This window comes from Ictalurus furcatus, chromosome 25, assembly GCF_023375685.1.
Source record: "Ictalurus furcatus strain D&B chromosome 25, Billie_1.0, whole genome shotgun sequence".
NCBI classification, from domain to species: Eukaryota; Metazoa; Chordata; class Actinopteri; order Siluriformes; family Ictaluridae; genus Ictalurus; species Ictalurus furcatus.
In genome coordinates, this window is record NC_071279.1 from 7,434,219 (window position 1) to 7,456,244 (window position 22,026).

At 37.5% G+C, this 22,026-nt stretch overlaps 1 protein-coding gene across 2 annotated transcripts; it reads right to left on the bottom strand.

Annotated features, from left to right (window-relative positions):
* Positions 1–441: 441 nt before the first annotated feature.
* On the bottom strand, positions 442–21,755 carry esr2a (estrogen receptor 2a). Of its 2 annotated transcripts, XM_053614083.1 has the most exons (10): positions 21,452–21,755; positions 13,965–14,660; positions 12,453–12,619; positions 11,756–11,872; positions 10,333–10,650; positions 9,313–9,451; positions 7,066–7,199; positions 6,236–6,419; positions 4,794–5,023; positions 442–736 (listed from the first exon to the last, which is right to left on the bottom strand). In XM_053614083.1, the coding sequence occupies exons 2-10, from the start codon at positions 14,351–14,353 to the stop codon at positions 699–701; spliced, it is 1,716 nt and encodes a 571-aa protein (XP_053470058.1). In that variant the 5' UTR covers positions 14,354–14,660; positions 21,452–21,755; the 3' UTR covers positions 442–698. The 2 variants fall into 2 exon arrangements, with proteins under 2 accessions (XP_053470058.1, XP_053470060.1); XM_053614085.1 differs by lacking the exons at positions 13,965–14,660; positions 21,452–21,755 and adding an exon at positions 13,755–13,772.
* Positions 21,756–22,026: the final 271 nt, after the last annotated feature.

Consider the following 22,026-nt stretch of genomic DNA (forward strand, 5'->3'; position numbering starts at 1 on the left):
AGGTTTATCAAAAAAAAACTTTGTTAAATATATGTGTGCCACATTTATTGGCACCCCTTGTGAATTCATATGAGAAAAATATATTTGAAGTACATTCCCATTGGTCCTGCCATGGCCTTCCCAGTCTCTGAAACCCATAGAAAACCTGTGGGGTAAACTGAAGAGGAGAGTCCACCAACATGGACCTCAAAATTTGTATCCAGAGAGATTCTGCATGGAGGAATGATCTCAGATCCCTTACCATGTATTCTCCAACCCCATCAGGCATTATAGGAGAAGACTCAGAACTGTTATCTTAACAAAGATTTTTTCCTTGATAAAACCTTTCCTTGTGTTTGCAGTTTTTTCATATCCATGAGAGCAGGGTATTTTTGTGAATTTTTTGCACAAAAGATCAAAAGGTTAAACAATAAAGACAATTTTCACAACCTTCTTTGCTCATATTTACCAGGGGTGCCAATATTAGTGGAGGGCACTCTATATAAAAAGAAAAAGCTCAGAAAAGACACAATAAATGCACTGGGTTTTGCAAAACCACTAAATACAAATTCCAGGAATGCTTACCTGTGACATCCTTATTTTCACAAAGCTACACATTTTAAGGGTTTATACAGCTGATTTGGTCCAGTTCTTTGATTCTTCAGGTCCAGACTGATGTCCTTGAGATGCATGGCTGCTCTGGGTAAAAACATCTTGGTTCAGTCTGTCTTCATTATGCTAAGGTCACTTTTGAGCACTAACAGTAAAAGAATGATAAAAACATTTCCATTTAACACTTAAGTGAAAAAACAAACAAACAAGCAATTTATATCAGCCACTGGACAAAATAAAACAGCAACATACACGCACACATGCCTGTACAGATGTGGCCTTTAAGAATGCGCGTTTTTTCACGCGGTATCACGCAATTCGTCAAGTGTGATCCCGCGGTATAATGCAGGTACGGCTCTAAGAATTTTTATTAATTTGTTGCGCTTCACACAATAACCACCAGGTGGTGCATGGAATAGCATTCTGTAGCTGAACACAGTACTATAAAAAAGATGTATTGTGTGGGCAAATGGTTCACATAAAAATATTACGTTTCTCATCAAAACTTAGGATAAACCTAATTTAAACAAGTTTCTAATTACAAGATTATGCAAAATATAAAGTGAGCATGATTGAGTCGTGTAGTACAATTACTATAGTATTAAAGTTAAGGAGGTTTTGTACGTGTGCTAGGATAGTGCAGTGGTAACATGCAGGTTTGGTATTCCAGTCAACACAGTTTGAGCCTCAGCTCAACTACCTTTTTTTTTTTTTTTTTAAATGAGTGGGGTTTTCCCTAAACAATAAGTATGCTAAATAAGTATGCTTTAAAAAAAAGAGGTTGTACACAAATTAAATATATACACAAAGTTTATATGCATACATAAAAAAATAAGTATGCATACTAAAATTATAGAGGTGGGAGAAAACTGGAGAACCTGGAGGAAATCCACACAAGCCCAGGAGGAACCGTGAAATACTACATAAGTGATTCATCCTGGTCAGAGTTGCACGAGCCAGCTAAAGTTTAACTAGCTTACCCTATGGATTAATTTAATAAGCAATGTTTACCTAATTTACTAATACATATAAATCTTTAAGCAAAGAAATATGAAAGTACAAATCAGTAAAAATAAGTACAAATACTAAACAATAAGTATGCAAAATATGCATGCTTTTTTAAAAGTTGTACACAAATTAAGTATGGACACAAAGTTAATATGCATACTCAAACAATAAGTATGCATACTAGAATTTTAAGTATGCATACTTAAAATTCTAGTATGCATACTTATTATTTATTTATTTAAAAATAAGTATGCATACTAAAATTTTAGAGGTGAGAGAAAACTGGAGGAAATCCATACAAGCCCAGGAGGAACCGTGAAATACAATGAATGACAATAACTTGCTAATAGTCCATCACATGAATCTTTCTAATTGGCATGGGCCTCCAATCAGTACTGTTCATGTGGAATTCAATCAGTGTTACCTCGATGTACTTTCTACAGTGAAAAAACCCCAGCTCATTTAAAAAAAAGAGTTAGTTGAACTGAGGCTCGAACCCCGGTCACAGGCATAGTAAACCTACATGTTACTGCTGCACTAATTTAGCACACATACAGTAGCCACTTTAAGGACCTGTAATACGAGACTTATTTTTTAAGTATGCATATAAACATTGTGTCCATGCTTATGTATGTTTTAACATAAAAACACACTGGATTTTGCGAGTATATTTATTTTGCAAACTTATTTTTAAGTATGTATATTTAAATTTTGGCATGCATACTTAAAATTCTAGAATGCATATTTATTTTTTAAGTATTCATATTAACTTTGTGTCCATACTTAATTTGTGTACAACTTTTTTTTTTCACTATTTAGCTGTCTTTATATTTTAAGGATCTAATAAATTGCATATATAAAAGTGTGATATTTGTGATTTTTAGGTTATTCAACATTTAGTACAACTTCTGACCATCAAATCAAAACAGACTTGTGATTTGATGACATAATGCTTATTTATTCTGAAACAGAAGAAACTAAATAGAAAAATGCTACTGTAAATGTTAACTCTGACAGCGTGATTTCAGTTGATGGACGCCCCATTTATATTTTTGATGAGCTGCAGAGATATTCAAGACAACTAATATTAATATATTTTTCAATTTAATATATAAAATTGTTTTATTCACAAGTGTCATGTTTGTGATTTTTATTTGTTATGTAGAATATTTAGATCAAGCAATGTCCAGAAATAGGTGCATTTTTATAGCCTACCATTTAATTTTCCAGTTTAACTTTTATTTAACTGTAGATAAAAAAAAAAGAAATGCTTTGTAACATTATTTTACAATGACCGAACTCACTGTCTATTCCAAATGCAGTTTGATTTTTTCCATCTTCAGTACACTGAACGAATATTGTTCATGCTAATTATTAAAACTACATATATTCATTAATATTTAATAGTAACGGAGGAACGGCACAGAATGTAGCGAAGTTAAAGTACATTTCTGTGATTAAAAATGAACTTGAGTAAGAGTATAAGTATGGCCAGTTAACTATTCCTTTTCACACTTCCAACATGTAGGTTGGTTGGTCAGGTAGAGCTGAACCCTCATAGAGCAGTTGTTCAGTGGGGATAAAGATGTAGTGGTGGAAAGTAAAAGTAACAGTAATTACTTGAGTAAGAGTAATAAAGTATACGATAAGAAGACTACTCAAGTTACTAGTTACTTCGAATCTGAATCTGATTAAAAAAATCTGATTTCAGTGTGTGGACTTCTGTGTTCACTTTAAACCAGTTTTTAAATAACTTTTAATCTAAGAAAAGAACAAAAGTTTCCATTGGCAATAAAGGAGAAGATGGAATTCATTCGACGTTACCTTGAGGAACTTTCTACAGTGGAAAAAAACCCGCTCATTTAAAAACATTAAACTGAGCTGAGACTCAAACCCCTGTGTCTGGTACATGAAACCTGCATGTTACCACTGCGCTACACAAATACACATACCGCACATACATTAATATAGTTACCTATACTATGTGACTCGACCAATCTCACTATTGTAATTAGAAACTTGTTTAAATTAAGTTTTTTGTGAGAGTTGATGGGAAACGTAATATTTTTTCTTAAAGTTAACCGACCACACATTCCATTGTTTTCAGGCTCGACAATATTTAATGTGCTCTGCTGCTTGTTGCAAAACGGTTCGGAGAGGTTCACAGATCCACAGGTCAAACACAAGCAGATCATGGGCTTCAGTACAAGAAACAGCAACCGTTTGATTGGTAAAAGAATATGTGTATACAGTATATGTCCAGGCAGAACTACTGTATCTATTAGCAAGCCGTGTTTATTCAAGTGAAACATGACTGCCCCCGATTGGTCCTGTATTTCCGGTGCCCACAGCACGCGCGTGATTCCACGTGAAACCGCATGAAATCGTAGGATCCCTTTTCCTTTGATGCACATTTTACATGGACACATCTGTAAGTTGTACCGTCTGTACGTGCCTGTAACTACTGTGCTGTTACTTTCATTAATGCGCTGCACTACAGAAGAATTAATGCACAACTGTCTAGTGTGAACTGGAGAAGATACAGACAAAACTTTGTAGTGTTCAGGAAATTTCAGGCTTGTGCAACTGAACTCTGACTGCTTGATGATAGCTCATCCATTGCTATAACAATCCCGATTCCAAAAAAGTTGGGACACTGTCTAAAATGTAAATAAAAACAGATTGCAACGATTTGGAAAGCTCATAAACCCTGTTATTCACAACAGAACACAGAAAACATGTTTAAACTAAAATAAGGTAATTTTGAATTTGATGGCCGCAACACATCTCAAAAAAGTTGGGACAGGGGCAACAAAAGGCTGGAAAAGTAAGTAAAATCAATGCATCTTCAATGGTTTTTAATACAAAAAAACCCCATGTATTACACATTCAGATATTGTTGTGTCATCTGGGACCATTTTAGCCTATCTGTTTTATTTTTTGCAATAGATTGACAAACTCAGATTCAAAAGCTATGGATCTCAGCACACACACAAAAACTGAGTAAAAGATGAGGTTATATAAGAGGGAATGTTTTGTTTGCCTACGTTGCCTGTTTTATTAAAAGTCGTTCCTTTACTGGTGTTACAGCTAGGAATGTAGTGGAGGTTGTGCTTGCAAAAAACGCATGGCAGATTGGGAAAACCATTTGGATGAATTTTGGTCATCAAAATTCTGGCAGTTTTTTACCTTACCATTTTGGTTGAGCTCCACAGGCCCCTCTATGACCGACTGTGCCCAGTGATGAGCAGAGCAGCTGTAGGGTCCCGGTGCACCAGGGTTCTCCTCGGGCACGATGGCCACAGTGGGCTGGGGCAGACGTGAGCTGTGCATTATGTGTGCATCGAGCATCTCCAAAAGCAGGTCATACAGAGGCACTACCTTCTTCATCTTCATGCAGTGCAAGTGGTCCATACCTTTGTTACTGAAGCAAGAGAAAACGGTGTTAGCATGATGGCAGAGCAGTCAGGAGGTGCTGTGTCATATATCACCTCTCTGCTACAGTGAAAAGCCATTAATTCTTATTAAACAGCTAACAGTTATTAAACAACTAAACAGTTGTGCTTCATGTTTAGTCTGGCCTAGGAGAAATGTTACTAAATTACACATTTACAGTTGTAATAGAATCATAAGCCTAGTTGTATTTGATTGTTTTAAGTCAAGTATACGGGCATATGAAGACAATAAATACTGCACTGATGTATGAGATATTCAATTCAAATAGGATTAAATGCAAATAAAAATGCAACAGATTTAATAATTAGATTAAATAAATCAATAAAATATATTGAAGACATTAATTAACGGTTATATGGTAGGACATAAGGAAAGAAAACCCAGACAATTTAAAGAAATTGAGAAGACACGAATGTCTGGGAGAATAAATTTAAATTAGATTTAAAATGTCTGCTGCCACTATAATATCATGTTTTTTTGTCTTAAATGTTTTGTATATTGAACTGCTGGCCATTGTGCTTCCAAGAATTAATAATAATAATAATAATAATAATAATAATAATGCATCCACCCATTTTCTGTACTGCTTATCCTTACTGGGTTGCAGGGAACCTGGAGCCTATGCCAGGGGGCATGGGGCACAAGGTGGGGGACACACTGGGCACAGTCACACACTACGGACACCTCTGGACATGCCAATAAGCCTACATTGCATATCTTTGGACTGGGGGAGGAAACTGGAGTACCTGCAGACACAGGGCTGCGGCGGGAATCAAACCCTCAACCCTGGAAATGTGAGGCAAATGCGCTAACCACTAAACCACCGTACGAAGAAGAAGAAGAAGAAGAAGAAGAAGAAGAAGAAGAAGAAGAAGAAGAAGAAGAAGAAGAAGAAGAAGAAGAAGAAGAAGAAGAAGAAGAAGAAGAAGAAGAAGAAGAATTTGTAAATGATTGCTGAAAAACCACTACAGACCTTCAGTATATGTCCTATATGTCTTACACTTGATTTAAAGCAAAACTGCTGACATTACAGCAAATAATTATTATTTTTTTAAATCAAGCAGCTTAATTTTTAAGTTCCTTAATATTATATATTATAACTGAACAATCACTTCACATACAGCATATGTATTACTCATATACCCTTTAGATTTTCATGCAGTGTGCTGATACTCTATACCTGAGATGACGTATGTGTGAGAGCAGCATGAGCAGGTGGGCCAGGCGCGTGGAGCGCTGCTGAAAGCTCAAGCCCATCTTCGAGATGGACCAGACCAGGGCATCTGTCACAGAGTCCAGCAACTGTATCAGTTTGGTCCTGCTCTGAGGTTCATCATCTGCCTCAGCTGAATTCAGACACATGTCTGCAACAAAACACAGTCCCACAGCACATTACTCCACAACTCCGCAAAATCGAAACTTAAAAAGACTTTTTATGTAAGCTGTAAAACATATAAAGTGTTCTACTGATTCTGAGGAGTTCTAGTTAGTGTAATTATAAGCAGATGTTGAGGCTTTTTGTTGGGTGAATTACAAATGATTTTCCGATATTCACTAAGAGAAGGAGAGAAATCAAAGCTTTACTGGAACGAAATGCACAGTCCTGCTGGCAGACTTAATACCACACCAGCACTCCTTAATAGTGCATTTGAAATGAAATGGATACATGTGCTGAAAGAAAGCGTGACTCCCCAAAACAAGTATGATGTTCCTTTTAGCCATTTACAGTGTAAGCAATACTCTTACCAATCCTTTCTAACACTCCCATCAGTTAAACACGGTAGAAAAGTGCAATGAACTTGACTGAAACCCATTTATTGAAGGGTCATGAAAGAGTGCCAGATTTAAAAGTGCAATGTCTGCAAACTCAAACACAGACCAAAAAAAAGAAAACACACAGACACACACACACACACACACACACACACACCTGCAAAACCTTAGGGGAAATTACAGACAGAAATGTGCATTTAAGGGAACATTGCAGCTCTCACACTCAAGCACACTTACTAGAGTTGAGGAGGATCATGGCCTTGAGACAGACATACTCCTCTCTCTGTAACTTCAGCTCTCTGAACCGGGACGTCGCCGCCAGCAACATGTCAAAGATTTCCACAAAGCCTTGCACGCAGCTGCCCTCATCCCTGTGGAACAACATAGGAATTATAACCCTTCCAAATAAACTTCCAAATAAGGATGTCATTCTGAATCATTTTGTTAGTCAGAATCACAATTTTGTTAGTTCATAGTATCTGTGAAAGTTAATGAATGGAACTTTGGGTAACCACATAGAAAATAAAAGTCTTTGTCGTATGTAAATTGCCCCCAAAAAAAGCTTTATTGAATTACACAACAACCTTTTTATGCACAAACACAGTAAACTTAACTGTGGTCCATAAGCCAAACTGTGACTCAGACTTACTCTTTCGTTTCATTAAACAAAACTGAAGAGCAGCACACGTGCGCAGCATGTTTTCAGGATGATTTCACCTTTTCAGTGAATCCCATTAATGACATTTGCTTCAGTCTCAATGGACCAAGTGATTGTGCAGAATGTTTCAAGCTTAGGTAGGTCAGTATTAAACTAGTATAAACTACTATAATTAAATGGTGTTGCATAACTTGTACACCCTGACATAGCTGAGATTGCTGACATTGCTTTTTTTAAAGACCATTTTCCCTCTATGCTATCATAAGCAATGAAATAAAACATGACAGAGCATGATGCTATAGGAAAATAAAAAATTACATGACAAAGTTGATTATTTCCCTATAACACCACATTATATATGTATAATGTATAATGACTTATACTTATATTGCATCAATTTGCCATCGATTTTTTATTAATTTATTATTATATTATAATGGTTTCTATTATGTAGAGTACCTGCCATACAAGTACCTAAATCCTGATTTCATTATCTGCATTCTGTAAATGTACTTGGAACTATTCACCAATTATTCGATTGGATTCTTGGAATAAAGCAGAAACCTTGCACTAGGTTTCTGCTTCATTTGAAAGAATCCAATACAGAAAAATGAATTCCTGAGTCACAACTTATGATATGATTGTTAAAAAACATCTTAAAGAACATTAAGTTCTTTGTAGTATGAATTGTTCAGCAGCTATACTGATAATAATAACAAAATAGATTTGATTCTTTGATTCCTTATGAATGAGAAATATAAAGCTGGGACTGTCTATGGCTCCTGGTAGTGTAAGGTTTTAATGCTGCTCTTGTTTGCTTTCAGCATTTCCAGTTAAAGTTCTGGGTTACTAATCAGAAGGTCAGCCCCTACACCGACAAGCTGCCACTGCTGGGGCCTTGAGTAGACCCTTAACTCTCTCTGTTCCAGGGGTGCTGTTTCATGGCTGAACCTGTGCTCTGACCCCATCAAGCTAGGATATGAAAAGAAAATAATTTCACTGTGCTGTAATATATATGTGACAGAGAAAGGCTTCTTCTTTTCTTTCAGGATTTTTGCTTGGAATCACGTGTTGTGTGCATTTTTTAAAAAAATTTTTTTTATTTTTATTATTATTATTTTTTTTTACGTCTAGTCTTATTCAGAAGTAAATCTTGAAATAAATGACACAACCATTAAGCACTAGGCCATTAACAAACTGGATTTGAGTAGAAATGACCAGGTTTTAGCTGTGTATTAGAATCAGGCCTGAGAGCGCTCATTAGGAAAGCTAGAAAGATCTAGGCTTTTTTTTTTTAAACAAAGTTCATCAACCAAAAAATAACGTGAGTTGCTCTTTGACTGTAGGATGAACTTTTAGATCCAGTTTTACTTATTTATTGCCAACTTAGTGAGTTGACTAAAGAACAAGTGATGTTTTTTTTTTTTTATTTCACACTTAATCCAAGCAGAAATGATGTCCTGAGGTGTATAATCATGACACATAACCACATGGGTAGAGCATACACATGACCCCACTCTGTGTGTGTGTGCGTGTGTGTGTGCGTGTGTGTGTGCGTCTGTGTGTGTGTGTGTGTGTGTGTATACTGTTTCACCCACTGCCTGTGACCTGCTTTTGTTATGACCTTCAACCATTCCACTATTTGACAACCAGATAAACATTTTTATCCAGGTGCATGGTTGGACAAGGAGTTTACATGGTTCTGCCCATAAGCTGGTAAACTGTCTGAAAGTAAATGATTGGCTACACAAATAGAAAGACTGGCTCATGTCAGAGTTTTAAACAGACAGTTATAAGAATAAATGGCGGTGCATGAATAACTGCACCTGCTGAGGATAAGATCTGGGGAGAAGATGAGCTTTCCAGGATGATTAACAGATCTCCACATCAGCCCCAACATCAGGACCTCCAACCAGCAACACTCCAACAGGTGCACCTGGTCAAAGAGGCTGAGCTCCACAAATCCTGCAGACAACAATACGTTTATTTTAATATTTATGCAAAGACAGCACCTGTGTAAAACCAGAGAGAAAGCACACAAAACATTAAAGGTGCATTAGGTAAGATTAGTCTCTTTTGGGGTTTTTTCAAGTCTAGGTCTCTAACAGTTAGGTGGGTTTGACATTAGACAATGTAATGTTGATTTAATTAACCACCAACATGTAACTCTAACAGCCCTCTGTTCCAGATTCACACTTCAGTTATAGCACAATGCTTATAGCTAAACTAAATGCAGCACAATGAGATCAAGCAACAACACTGGCACCTCACACCATAAATCATCACACATACTGGTGCCTAAAATGGCACTCAGGCCTCAAATGAAACACCTCCACTGCGGCAAAATAAAAACGTGCACGAGTTGAGCAGAACTGCCAGGGTGTAGAGATATAGCGACAATATTATTTAATCAAAGACAATGACCTGCTGGTTAATTTGTAAGGAAAAAGAGAGAACCTTAGAGACTGACAGAAAAGGTTCAAATCAACTTGCTTTGTTTTTGAGCTTTAACGGATCTGAACGGAGAGAGGAAGGAACAGTGCTGTAGTGAAACAGTTGTACACTGTATTACTGCCTGTTGAGAAGCTAAATGTTTTCATTCGCTTTCCTATTCAATTTTGCAATTAAGGTCAGTTGGCTTTCTCACACAGACATTTTTTTTTTCTATTTAATAGGGCTGATTAAGTAGTCAGAAATATGAGACTGAACACATAATTACTGCATGAAAATATAATTATATATGCATAAGCATTGTTATACAAACATGTTTCTTTGTAATACAATGAACAAGTGCCGGTCAATTTGAATAAAAGCAATTACACAAACAAACAAACACATAGACACACCTGGGATCTTCTTGGCCCAACTAATCATGTGGACAAGCTCTTTGTCAGCCAAGTTGGTGAGTGACATCATCACGTTGGCCTCAGTAAAGGGCTTTTTCATGTCATTCATAAGATAGATTTCTGGTGGCTCTGCTTCCATGATGCGAGCTATCAGCTCCTCTGGGCTCAGTGTGGCAGTAAAAACCTCCTTTACCCTGGTAGGTGCTGCTTTCTGTTCTGGCTGTCTTTGACTGCTTGCTACTGCTCTGGCCGGAGAGCGTGCCACTCTCCTCTGCTGTGAGCCTCCACGACTGTAGCTGCCACGGTCCCGGCGCATACCTATACAATACGGGATTAATAGCTTAAATAGACTCTGACAAACTATCCCTGTCAACATGCTTTCATTATTAGCTTTTTATTAGTGGAAAACCTAATATTACTGTACAGGAAAGAATCATGTTGGTCTCGATTTTTGTTGTTCCTTTTTCTTTTGTCCAGTTTGATTTTTGAGGGACTGTTTTGGAAGTTAGTAAGATCAGCTAATCCCATTTACAAATTAACAATCATTTTAAAGCTGAGAAAGAAAGAAAAATGATCCAGAGTGGCCAATATAGTCCAATGTAGTCCCGTGCAACTCTACCTGTACCCACCACCAGTATTAGAGTAGGCAGTTAAAGAAAAAACAACTAACTGAAAGGAAGTTACGTTAAAGAGCTGAAAAGACACTATCTAACTAGCAAATGTTTTAAATGCAACTTCATTTTACAGATTCGGGAAAAAAATGCACAGGCTGGAGAAACAGTCAAATGTCCTTGTAAATAAATTGTGCTTTACAGAAAGGAACTTTCTTGAATATACACTCAGTAAATACTTAATAAGCAACAGGAAAATGTTGGCCAAGGCTTTTAAAGGAGTAAAGGAAAAACAGCCTTCAGGACTAATGAGACTTTTATATAGATGCAGTGCCTTGGGTGACATACAGGTTTGATTTAACATTACTAAAAATTAAACCGGGCAGAAAAACGTTATTGGAGAGTTATTGTGACAGACAGCAAATCCATCTCTACAGCAAGACAATTTTAAGTTTCCATGCAGCTAATTAGCTAATTATGCATTTGTTCAGTAGTGAGTAAGTAATCTGAAATATTGACCTCTGACTGTATGTTTACAAAATGTTCTGTCCACCCACAAAAAAAGTAGAAAATAAAAAAATATAATAAGACTAACAAATGTGTGTGTGTGTGTGTGTGTGTGTGTTCTTATTGCTTTATCAGATCATTACTCCATAATAACACAACATGACATGATAGCTGACAAAGTCCAGAGCAAGGGTATAAAACAAAGTCCAAATTTTCAGTTAGGACTTGGCAAAGCATGCTAGGTTTTTATGTCATACGAGACAATGAAAAAAGAGTGAAAGAGTGAATGGCAAATAATTATGTACCACATTTCATCATCCCCACTTCATAACACTTGCGTAGCCGACAGGCCTGGCAGCTTTTCCGGCGGTTCTTATCAATGGTGCACTGGTTGGTTGCAGGACAGATGTAGTCGTTATGTCCTAATCAAGAGACAGGACATGTGTGAGCAGCTGTTTTCATAGCTCACTTCACTCAGCAATAAATTCACAAGAAGAAAAGGATTATGTTTCTTATGCAGCAATCTAACCAGCAGATGAAAACTGATGGAACATATCTCAAAATAAACCACTAAATGTCAGTGAGAAGGGTCACTGTCTGGCTTCAGTGAGAGTCCACTGAGAGAACAGATTTGAAAACAAACAAACAATTAAACTCTTAATCGGGAACATTGTGCTGTGCTCCTGAAGCCTCTGAGGCTGGAAACCACCTCACTTTTAGGACCTGGAGGGCAGAGGCAATTCCCATTAGGACGAATGAGGTCAAAAGGCATATTAGGGCAATGAGATTAAGTGTTTGTAGGTGGTAGGTGAACACATGGTTATTAATAGTTTTAAAACCCATTTAGTGTCCGAGTTACCAAACCCATCAGATTAGGAAGTAACAGAGTTAGTACAATAAAACTGAAATCTGTAACTGTAAAAGTATGTGCACGCATGTAGAATGGTGCATGTCCAGATACCTGGACCAGTCGATTACGAGAAGCCTTTGGGGACTTGTTACCTTGGATACTCCTTTTAAAGAAGGCTTTGCATCCCTCACAGGACCAGACACCATAATGATAGCCAGAGGCATAGTCACTGCACACAGCGCAGAAGTGCATGTCTGTTTTGCTCCCTGAGGAACTGAAGTTCTCATCACACTCCACCGGCCGTTTCCCCGTGGGTTTGCTGAAGTACAAGGAGGAAACAAATCAGAGAAAACACTGTTGCATTACTATTTTAACCCTAATGTTTAACTTGGGTATAAATGGCTCTTTTATATTTTTACCTGAGGCTAGAAATCATATTTGCAATTTTGGCAGAAGTTAGCTCATGCTTACTTTTCTCTTCAGCATGCCATCAAAAGTCCAAACCACCATGGCACCCCACCAACCCCTGACCCCTCCGCCAAGAAGTGCCAAAGGGGAAGCTTTTTGAATCAACATGCCTGACAGTCAAGTACTAGTGGTCCACATTATGTGATTTTGGTCTAGTTTTAAAGTGCTGCTAAGGCTGAGGAATTTTGGTTGGAGATGAAACCTGCAGGAAGGTAAATCTCAAGGAAGAGTTTTGGTGGCCATAGCTGTAGTGCAAAGATGGCATTGAAAATAATGAAATTAAATGTCTACATTTTATACACACTATAGAGAGCAGTAAACAGTAATAAATGAAACAAAGACAATATTTGTTGCAACGACCCTTTGCTTAAAAAAAATAGTAGTCACAGGTAGGAAATTAGCTGGTAAGTTTCTTTCAGAACCAGCCACAGTTCTTCTGGAGACTTTGACTGTCGCACTTGTTTGTTACTTTTGCAGCAAAACCCAGAAACCTTCATTATGTTTTTATGTCTAAAAAGTGGTCACTTACGTAATATACTGCTTTCTTTACTGACATACAAACATTTTTCTGTAAGATTTCATTTTATGCTAAAATGTATTGACTCCATAATGTAGAAGTTGTAAAATAAAAATCTGTAAGAAATATTATACTTTTTTAAAACAATAGGGTGCCTAAGACTTTGCACAGTACTGTAATATTTTATGATCAGCTGAGGGTCTGTGACAAGAACTCACAAAATATGACAAAAAGGGCTCTGACTTCAAGATCACTCACACTAATTTGTAAAAAAAAAAAAAAAAAAAAAAAAAAAAATTCTAATAAACTAAAATAAAAGGTCCATTTGTATTTGAGGTTTGATGTTTAAGTTAACATGCTCATGGTTAAGTCTGTGCTAAAAACATGGAGTAAACGAGTACTTTTGGTTTACTTTTGGTACACGTTTACCCCATGTACGATTTGCACTCACACCTGTGTAAACACACACCTGCCATTAGGAGGATTAGCAATGAAGGTCCATTTCCATAAATAGCTCACACTCCTAGTAACTGATTCAAACACAGGAGAATATGGATATTTAAGAAAAAATATTTTCTACAATTGTACTGCTATAAAATTTAAAGAGATGCATTGACTTGCATTACTTGGCAGTGAACACTACAAGAAAGTCAAACAGGAGATGGAGGAAAAGATATACCTGTTGTCATTGGCTGTGTAATTGCGTGACGTGAGCTCCTGCCAGGTGCCATTGCTTGCTTGGTTTTGCTGGCAGTGGGATTGTGGGCGATGCAGAGCCAGAGGTGCCGTGTGGCTCTGGGAGGGCCAGAAGAGTGTGGGGCTGACTGAGGGGCAATCAGGAAGTGGGGGCCCGCTGTAGCCGAGCAGAGTGGGGCTGTAGAAAGGCAGGGTGGTGAAATCGTGCCCAATGTCCACATAGGGTGAAGGAATGCAGATCGGGTGGCTCTCCATTGTCACGGGTGGGGAGGAGGAATTCATTCTGGATGAGAGATCGCAGCCTCCTACTCGGCTGGAATTAACCTCCTGGAGCTGTAGCAGAGGGGCGTCTCTCTCTGGAGACTCTGACATTTCTAAATGTTTTTATATGTTATTAACTAATCACGCCAAACCCTTCAGGAAGCTAGGGTCAAAGTGCAGGGTCAGCCATTGTGCATCAGTACGGTAGGGGTGAAGATCCAAATAAAATAAGCACTTGTAGAATTTCAGGACTTTGAATAATATTATACTCACTAGAACACAATCTTAACTGAAGAGATACTACTGAGGCAGGTTGCAGAGTTAACAGAACACCATTGCAGGACTGCATTAGCAGTAATCATCTGGGACTCAGTGCAGATTGAAGAGTTTCTTCAGGATATCTTCCACATCACCTACCCTGCATGAAATGATGACATAATTTAAAAGGGAATTCTGACATAAATACCATGCTATGAAGTATTCTGTAGTATAGTATTACTACATATCTTGCCTTCTTTTTGTATCTTCGTTTTGTGTGTTCTATCCCTACGGTTGCCAGCACGTTAAAGCAGATATATTAAGCAAGTACAACCACTGGAAAATCCTCACCATGAATTTCTTTACCAAGGAGAACAATCAAGTTGAAGAATGCCTACAGAATACAGCATGACTGGAGTGGTACATAGGAAAAAGTGTTTCTTTGCTATTCAGAAGTATGTTATGTTGCATATTTATAGCTGTGGAGCCAGAACCCTCAGATTGGAAAACATGGAGAAGAACCTTCACACTATCTGTCCCTCAGTGGTGAAATACACCTCCAACCTCAATCCGGGTCTATGGCTGCTTTGAAATGCTGTGTAACAAACATGAATTTGGGAAGACCTGCATGTTGCTTTCCTGCTAGTTTTGCTGCCTAATTAGGTGCTAGGAAAAGCTAGATAGTTAGAGAGTACTTCACTGCAGATGTGACTAGACATACTTACACCAAATATATTGATTATTTATTTATTTATTTATTTTTATTTTGACCAGTGTGTCTCTTTCAGATTTCCTTTTTTAAAGAGAGTAGTCTGTGTACAAATGTAACTACTATAAGACACAAAGAACAGAACAGCCCAATAACTGTTACAAGCATGAGGAACATTGTCAAAATGGTGTGTATAGAACAGGCTGTTTGACAAGCACAGACTGCAATGCATCCCACCTTATTCATATGAACAGAATGACTTATAATAAACCAATAACTACAGTGCCCTCCACTGATATTGGCACCCTTGGTAAATATGAGCAAAGAAGGCTGTGAAAAATTGTCTTTATTGTTTAAACTTTTGATCTTTTGTTAAAAAAATTCACTAAATACTCTGCTCTCATGGATATCAAACAATTGCAAACACAATACAAGTTTATTTTAAAAAATATCTTTGTTAAATATATTTGTATAACAATTATTGGCACCCCTATGAATTCGTATGGGAAGAATATATTTGAAGTATATTCCCATTGATATTTAAAAAAAAAAATTGTACACCTGGGTGACTAGGAAAAGAAAATTCGTCAACCATGACTTCCTGTTTCACAGCGGTATAAACACATAGGCCAAATTCCCTTAGTCATTTATAACAATGGGTAAGATCAAGGAATATAGCTGTTGTTGAGCTTCACAAAATGGGAAGTGGCTATAAGAAAATAGCACACGCACTGAAAATGGCCATTTCCACCATCAGGGCAATAATTAAGAAGTTCCAGTTAACTGGAAATGTTATTCAACCTGGAATTGGATGTGTGTTTATATTGTCTCAACGCACTGTGAAGAGTATGGTTCAAATGGCCAAAAAATATCCAAGGATCACAGCTGGAGAATTACAGAAGTTAGTTGTGTCTTGGGGTCAGAAAGTCTCCAAAAACTACAATCTGAAGTCACCGACATCACCACAAGTTGTTTGGAAGGGTTTCAAGATAAAAGCCTCTACTCTCATCCAAAAACAAACTCAAGCGTCTTCAGTTTGCCAGACACTACTGGAACTTCAAATGGGATCGGGTTCTATGCTCAGATGAAACCAAAATAGAGCTTTTTGGTAATAAACACCAGAGGTGGTTTTAGTGCACACAGAGAGGTAGCCATATGGAAAAGTACCTCATGCCCACGGTTAAATATGGTGGTGGCTCTTTAATGTTTTGGGGCTTTTTTTCTGCCAGAGGACCTGGACATTTTGATAGGATACATGGCATCATGGACTCTATCAAATATCAACAGATATTAAATGGAAACCTGACTGCCTCTGCCAGAAAGCTTCAAATGGGTCATGGTTGGATCTTCCAGCAGGACAATGATCCAAAACATACATCAAAATCAACACAAACATGGTTTACTGACCACAAAATCAAGGTCCTGCCATGACCATCCCAGTCCCCTGACTTGAAACCCATAGAAAACCTGTGGGGTGAACTGAAGAGAGTGCGCCAGCGTGGACCTCGAAATTTGAAGAATCTGGAGAGATTCTGTATGGAGGAATGGTCTCAGATCCCTTGCCATGTATTCTCCAACCTCATCAGGCATTATAGGAGAAGACTTGGCAAAGTGAGGTAGCACAAAGTATTGACTAAAAGGATGGCAACAATTTATTACCTACTTCAATGATGTACGCACCCTGGAGGTGGATTGAGGAGAGGTAGACGGTAAACACTAATCATCTTACCTTTTTTTTGTGTGTGTTTTTCTTTGAATGTTTGTTTGTTATTGTCTTTCTTTTGGTTTTGGCTGTGGTTGTTTTGTTGGGGTTGTTGGGTATGGTGTTATAATGTGTAAAATGCAAATTTCCAATAAAAATTCTATGATCAAAAAATAAAAGGGTGCCAATAATTGTTGCACACATATATTTAACAAGATTTTTTTTTTTTTTGATAAACCTGTGTTTTGTTTGCAATTGTCTGATATCCATGAGCGCGGATAAAGCAATAAAGACAAATTTTCACAGCCTTCTTTGCTCATATTTACCAAGGGTGCCAATATTAGTGGAAGGCACTGTAATAATTAACCAAAGCGGGGCACCAAATATGAGTGAATCTGTTGCCTGCACATTATTTAATATGTGACAGCAATCTCTGGGATATAATCATTGGTAAGTTTGTTGTTTTCTTTTCTGAATCACAACTTTCTTCTTTACATTTTTTGTGCATCACTAAGTTTAAAAAGCTGCATAAAATGTGCAAAACTATTCTGCAATTATATAATAATGTGACACTGCCAGCTGTAGGTAGTGAGCTCTTATGAAGTTGCAAGGGCTTCATGCTTGTTAGTTGGAACATTTACTTTTCCGTTCCTCAGAGACATGACTCACTCAGTATACACAATTATAACAGAATAATAATAATCAATGTTTTCTCTGACAACATATAACACAGTTAGAATCGAGGACAAACTGAAAATGTCTCCATGCGTGTTCAATATCCCCCGTGGTGTGCCGTGAATCCTAGCGTCTAGCTGCACTGCCTCAATTAAACAAAAAGGAATTACATGGTGCGCCATTGTGCTGTTATATTACAGAATTAGAGACGGTTTCCCAGGACCTACTCACCAGCAAATCTTCACATACAGACTTCACCAGCTCAACCAAAAGTGACCAACTTGTATGGGCCGAGGACTTTTGAACCCGTAACAAAGCACCGAGAGACACTTGGCCGAAGTATCTAGTATTCAGTGCAGGCACAGAAAGTTTCATATTGGACACACAGCAAGATACAAACTGAAAGCAATTTCCTGACAACTGCTTTAAGAATGCAGGTAAGCATGTGAGTTAACTGAGTCTGGACACACAGCACACATGAAAAAAATCTACACGTTCTATGTCTCTGTGAGTCTGGAGAAATTGTTACAGCTTAACTATACTGATGTTAACCATAATTAAAGTAACTGCAGTTTCATGACAAATTATTTGGGTCTGAATGGTTACAGTACTGTCTAAGATATTAAAAGTGGTATCTGAGCAGGACACACAATGCTGCTTTTCCATTGAAATTGAGCAATGACTTGCATATGACAGGATTAATAAAATTTTTCAATTAAATCACTACACATTGTGACAGAAATAAATGCTGTGAGCATTCATGGCCTATTTTGAATCTCAACTACACCGTGCGTTCTTTACGGTAAGTACCGCAACTCCCTATACGCAGAGTACGCAGTTTGCGTAGGGCACCAACTCCCGGGAGCTGGGGGGGGGTTGACCATGTCTGTTGCTCAAAAAAAACAAACACTTTCATTCTATATTAATGTTAACATAAACGTAATTCACGCAAATATAAATATATACATAAACATAAATATATATTTTTTAAATGCATTTTTCGGCATCCGCCCCGCCCCCACCTCATGTTTGCGCTTGTCTGACTGCAAAAGATCATCATCATAATTGATGGACAACTATGCCCGTGAAAAGACATCAGCTGTCTGGCACTGAGAAAAGAAAAAGAACAAAAAGCCCAAGATGAATCCCGTGCCTCACTTCCAGGTATGTTCACAAAACTGTGAAACGTTATATTTGTGTCTTTTGAAGTTAATGGGTGAGATTAAGAGATTAATTAAACATGTTTAACGCTGTTAATCATTTCACCAGAACCAAGGCATCTGATTATTCGCTCTGAGTTTGCACATTTTGATGTCCACACGTTCTTGTTCAAGAAATTACAGTGGCTGTAGCATTTCTATCACAAAGAAGTGGCCAAATATTAAAGGTTATGTGGACATTTGAATGAAATGTTTGGCCAATATTAAACAAGGATTTGAGCTGTAAAGCGTAACAAAAACAATCACCGGGACGTTGTCGCCCTCTGCAGGTATTTGATATAATACATAATGAACACAAATTGATTGTTTATATTATGTATATTACGTAATGTATTTTAACAGTGTTAGTTCAATAAAAACCATAGAATTGGCACAAGAGCGCTTGAGTGGTCTGGCAATAATCAGTTTCAACTCTGAATTAGCAAAGACATCATCATATGATGAACACATGGATGACTTTGGAGTGTGACTTTGTAAATTTTGAAATTTGGACTGCTCCAGCAGAAGACATATGTCAGTGTTCATTTTTGATTTAATCTATTGTTTCATTTTTTCTATTATTTATTATATACTTTATTTAATATATCTAAGTTTAGTTTGTATTTGATGCTTTAGAGCTACAATTATTAATGATTAATATTAATTTTGAAATATTTTATTAAAGTTCTATTCTGACCAGTAATGTAGTTGCGTGTGGGTGTTTTATATATATATATAAAAGGGAGGGGGTGTAGGGGGGCACAACAATACAATTCTGCTTAGGGCACCCGATTGGCCAGCAGCGGCCCTGTTTACGGCTGGGGTAAACTTAAAATGTGAAAATAGGATGGTCAGGGGTTTTTTTCACTGTTGATTCAAAACAATTATTGCTGACCATTTTGCTATTCAACATAAACACTCATACACATGAAGATGAGATACAACCCATAAACAGATGATATTACTAAAACTAAAAACTCAAATTAAATAAATAAATAAACAAAATTTCTATTTAATAAGCCAAGATCAAGTTGAGAGAGAGAGAGGACTTCTGGCCAGCAGTGCATACCAGAAACAAACAGCCCAAGGCCATTGGTGCAATCCCCCATTCCGGCTTCCCTCACTCCCTTTCCCAAGGCGGAAAAAGGATAAGGGAGAGGCAACGAGGGAAACCATGCCCTGAAGAGGAGGACTGGGAACCAGGGCCAGAGCGCTTCCAGGCCTAATGAGAAAGGTTTATATGTTCCAAAAAAAAATGAGGAGATCTAAGATTTCTGCCTACAGTTATGCCATGTTTCACACCATTCCGCTCAGCACTATCTGTGCATGAATTCAGTGTTAATCAGAAAGGTAGCAACAGCTATGCTCTGATGTGTATGCTCTGATACGATTCTGAATTAGAGAATGTCGGGCGACTGTAGCACTGAAACCTAAAGCAGTCACAAAAAAAGCATCTGGAGCAAATGGTTTCATCAACTTCATTCAGCCGCTTCATTCAGTGGCTGGAAGTGCATTTTATTTCCCATTTTACTGCAGATTAGATAAAATGACCTAAATCACAATGATGCACTTTATAATACTAGCTCAACGACAGTTATTACAGAATACACAGTGCGCACAGTATGGCCTCTGAAGTTGATGTACAATTGACAAAACTATGATTACGTCTAAAATGTGTTTCTTGTACTGGACAATAAGTCACGGAAAAAGCAACAGCCACAATCTTTAAAAGTTTTGTTTTTAAAAATGTATATGCGAGTAATGAAATAAAAGAAGACACGCCTCCTGGGACATTTCCATTGTGTTATTTCCTTAATTAACTTTGTTATACATACACCCGAAAATAAACCAACCCCCTCCTAATTTTAGTTTTCTGGTCCGGTAAAACATCAGCTGTTGTTGAACTGAAGGATATTCATCATTACATTACAGTAAGGTGTGCTACACTACCCATAAAACCAGAGGAGCCTAAAGCAGTTGACCTTCGGGCTACTTCAGAACAGACACCCCTATGACTGCAATAACTTAACATCCAAGGCAAAAGTTTTTGTTTGTTTGTTTGTTTGTTTGTTTGTTTTGTTTTTTTAAATGTTCACACATTTACACAGCAATATGGCCAGCTGAAATCCAGGAATAATGCATGAATAATGCAGCAAACAGCATTTTTAAGACTTTACATATTTGCTCTATGGTTTGCTCGCCTGTCTACATTCCACTGCGGGGTTGTCTATTAAATCCCGTAATCAAATGCACTAAATTTAAAACTAATAACAGCCCACGTGATGAGTGCATTATGTATAATGCAGTCAGCAATCATTTGGTCTTATTTACTACCATGTACCCTAATGTATAAATAATTAAGCTTTTCTAGAGCATGCATAAAAATGATGCAGCGGTTATGTAGAGTAAAGCACATCTGGAGAAATGCACCAGATGATTAGAGGGTGAAGTGCCAAATCCTGTCTTCCTGGTACACACATTATTTTCGTTTGACTTTATATTTTATCAAATGGCTCAGCTGGCAACATCCAGTCAATATATTAGACTCTTAAGATAAGAGCTCTATTTGAATCAATCCATTTGCAGATACTAACTGATATTTGTGCAAAGATGAAAATAATAATAATTAAAAAAAATTTAATAGTGCATGGTAATAATCCTCCTACCTGCAGGGACGAGTTCAGAAACACGCAGCACCAGGTTTCTCCTCAATTCGGGCTTTTAAAAACGAAGTTATTTGTTGCTGCCTCTATAAAGGCAAAAGAAAAGTCAACGCGTGGAAATCTACTCTAAATTCACTGCTTCAGTGTCTAGGTACTTGAGTCAGTTGAGCGCTGTTCGGTGCTGCTCTGAGACAACTCGCCTGTGCACATATTACACGCGCATACTTATCTGACCTGCGCCTACGTCATCAACCCTACCCTGTCATCCAATCAGCTGCGACCTTCCATGTCAAAGATTAACTTTCGATAAACATTGCTCCTCAGTTAGCATCCGTCGGAGAGGAATAATGAGACTGGGAATAAATGAGAGAGAGAGAGAGAGAGAGAGAGACTGTCCTAAACCAAGTGAAAGACAGAATACATTCGCTTATCATAAGAACTGTTTTTGAACTATTCAACTGTCCCTGCTGAAAACAAACAAAAAACAATAGAAACCATTACAGAAATTCTAATGGTTTCCACTACAGATACCATTACAAACCATCAGCTAACCATTAAAACCATTAGCATTATTGATC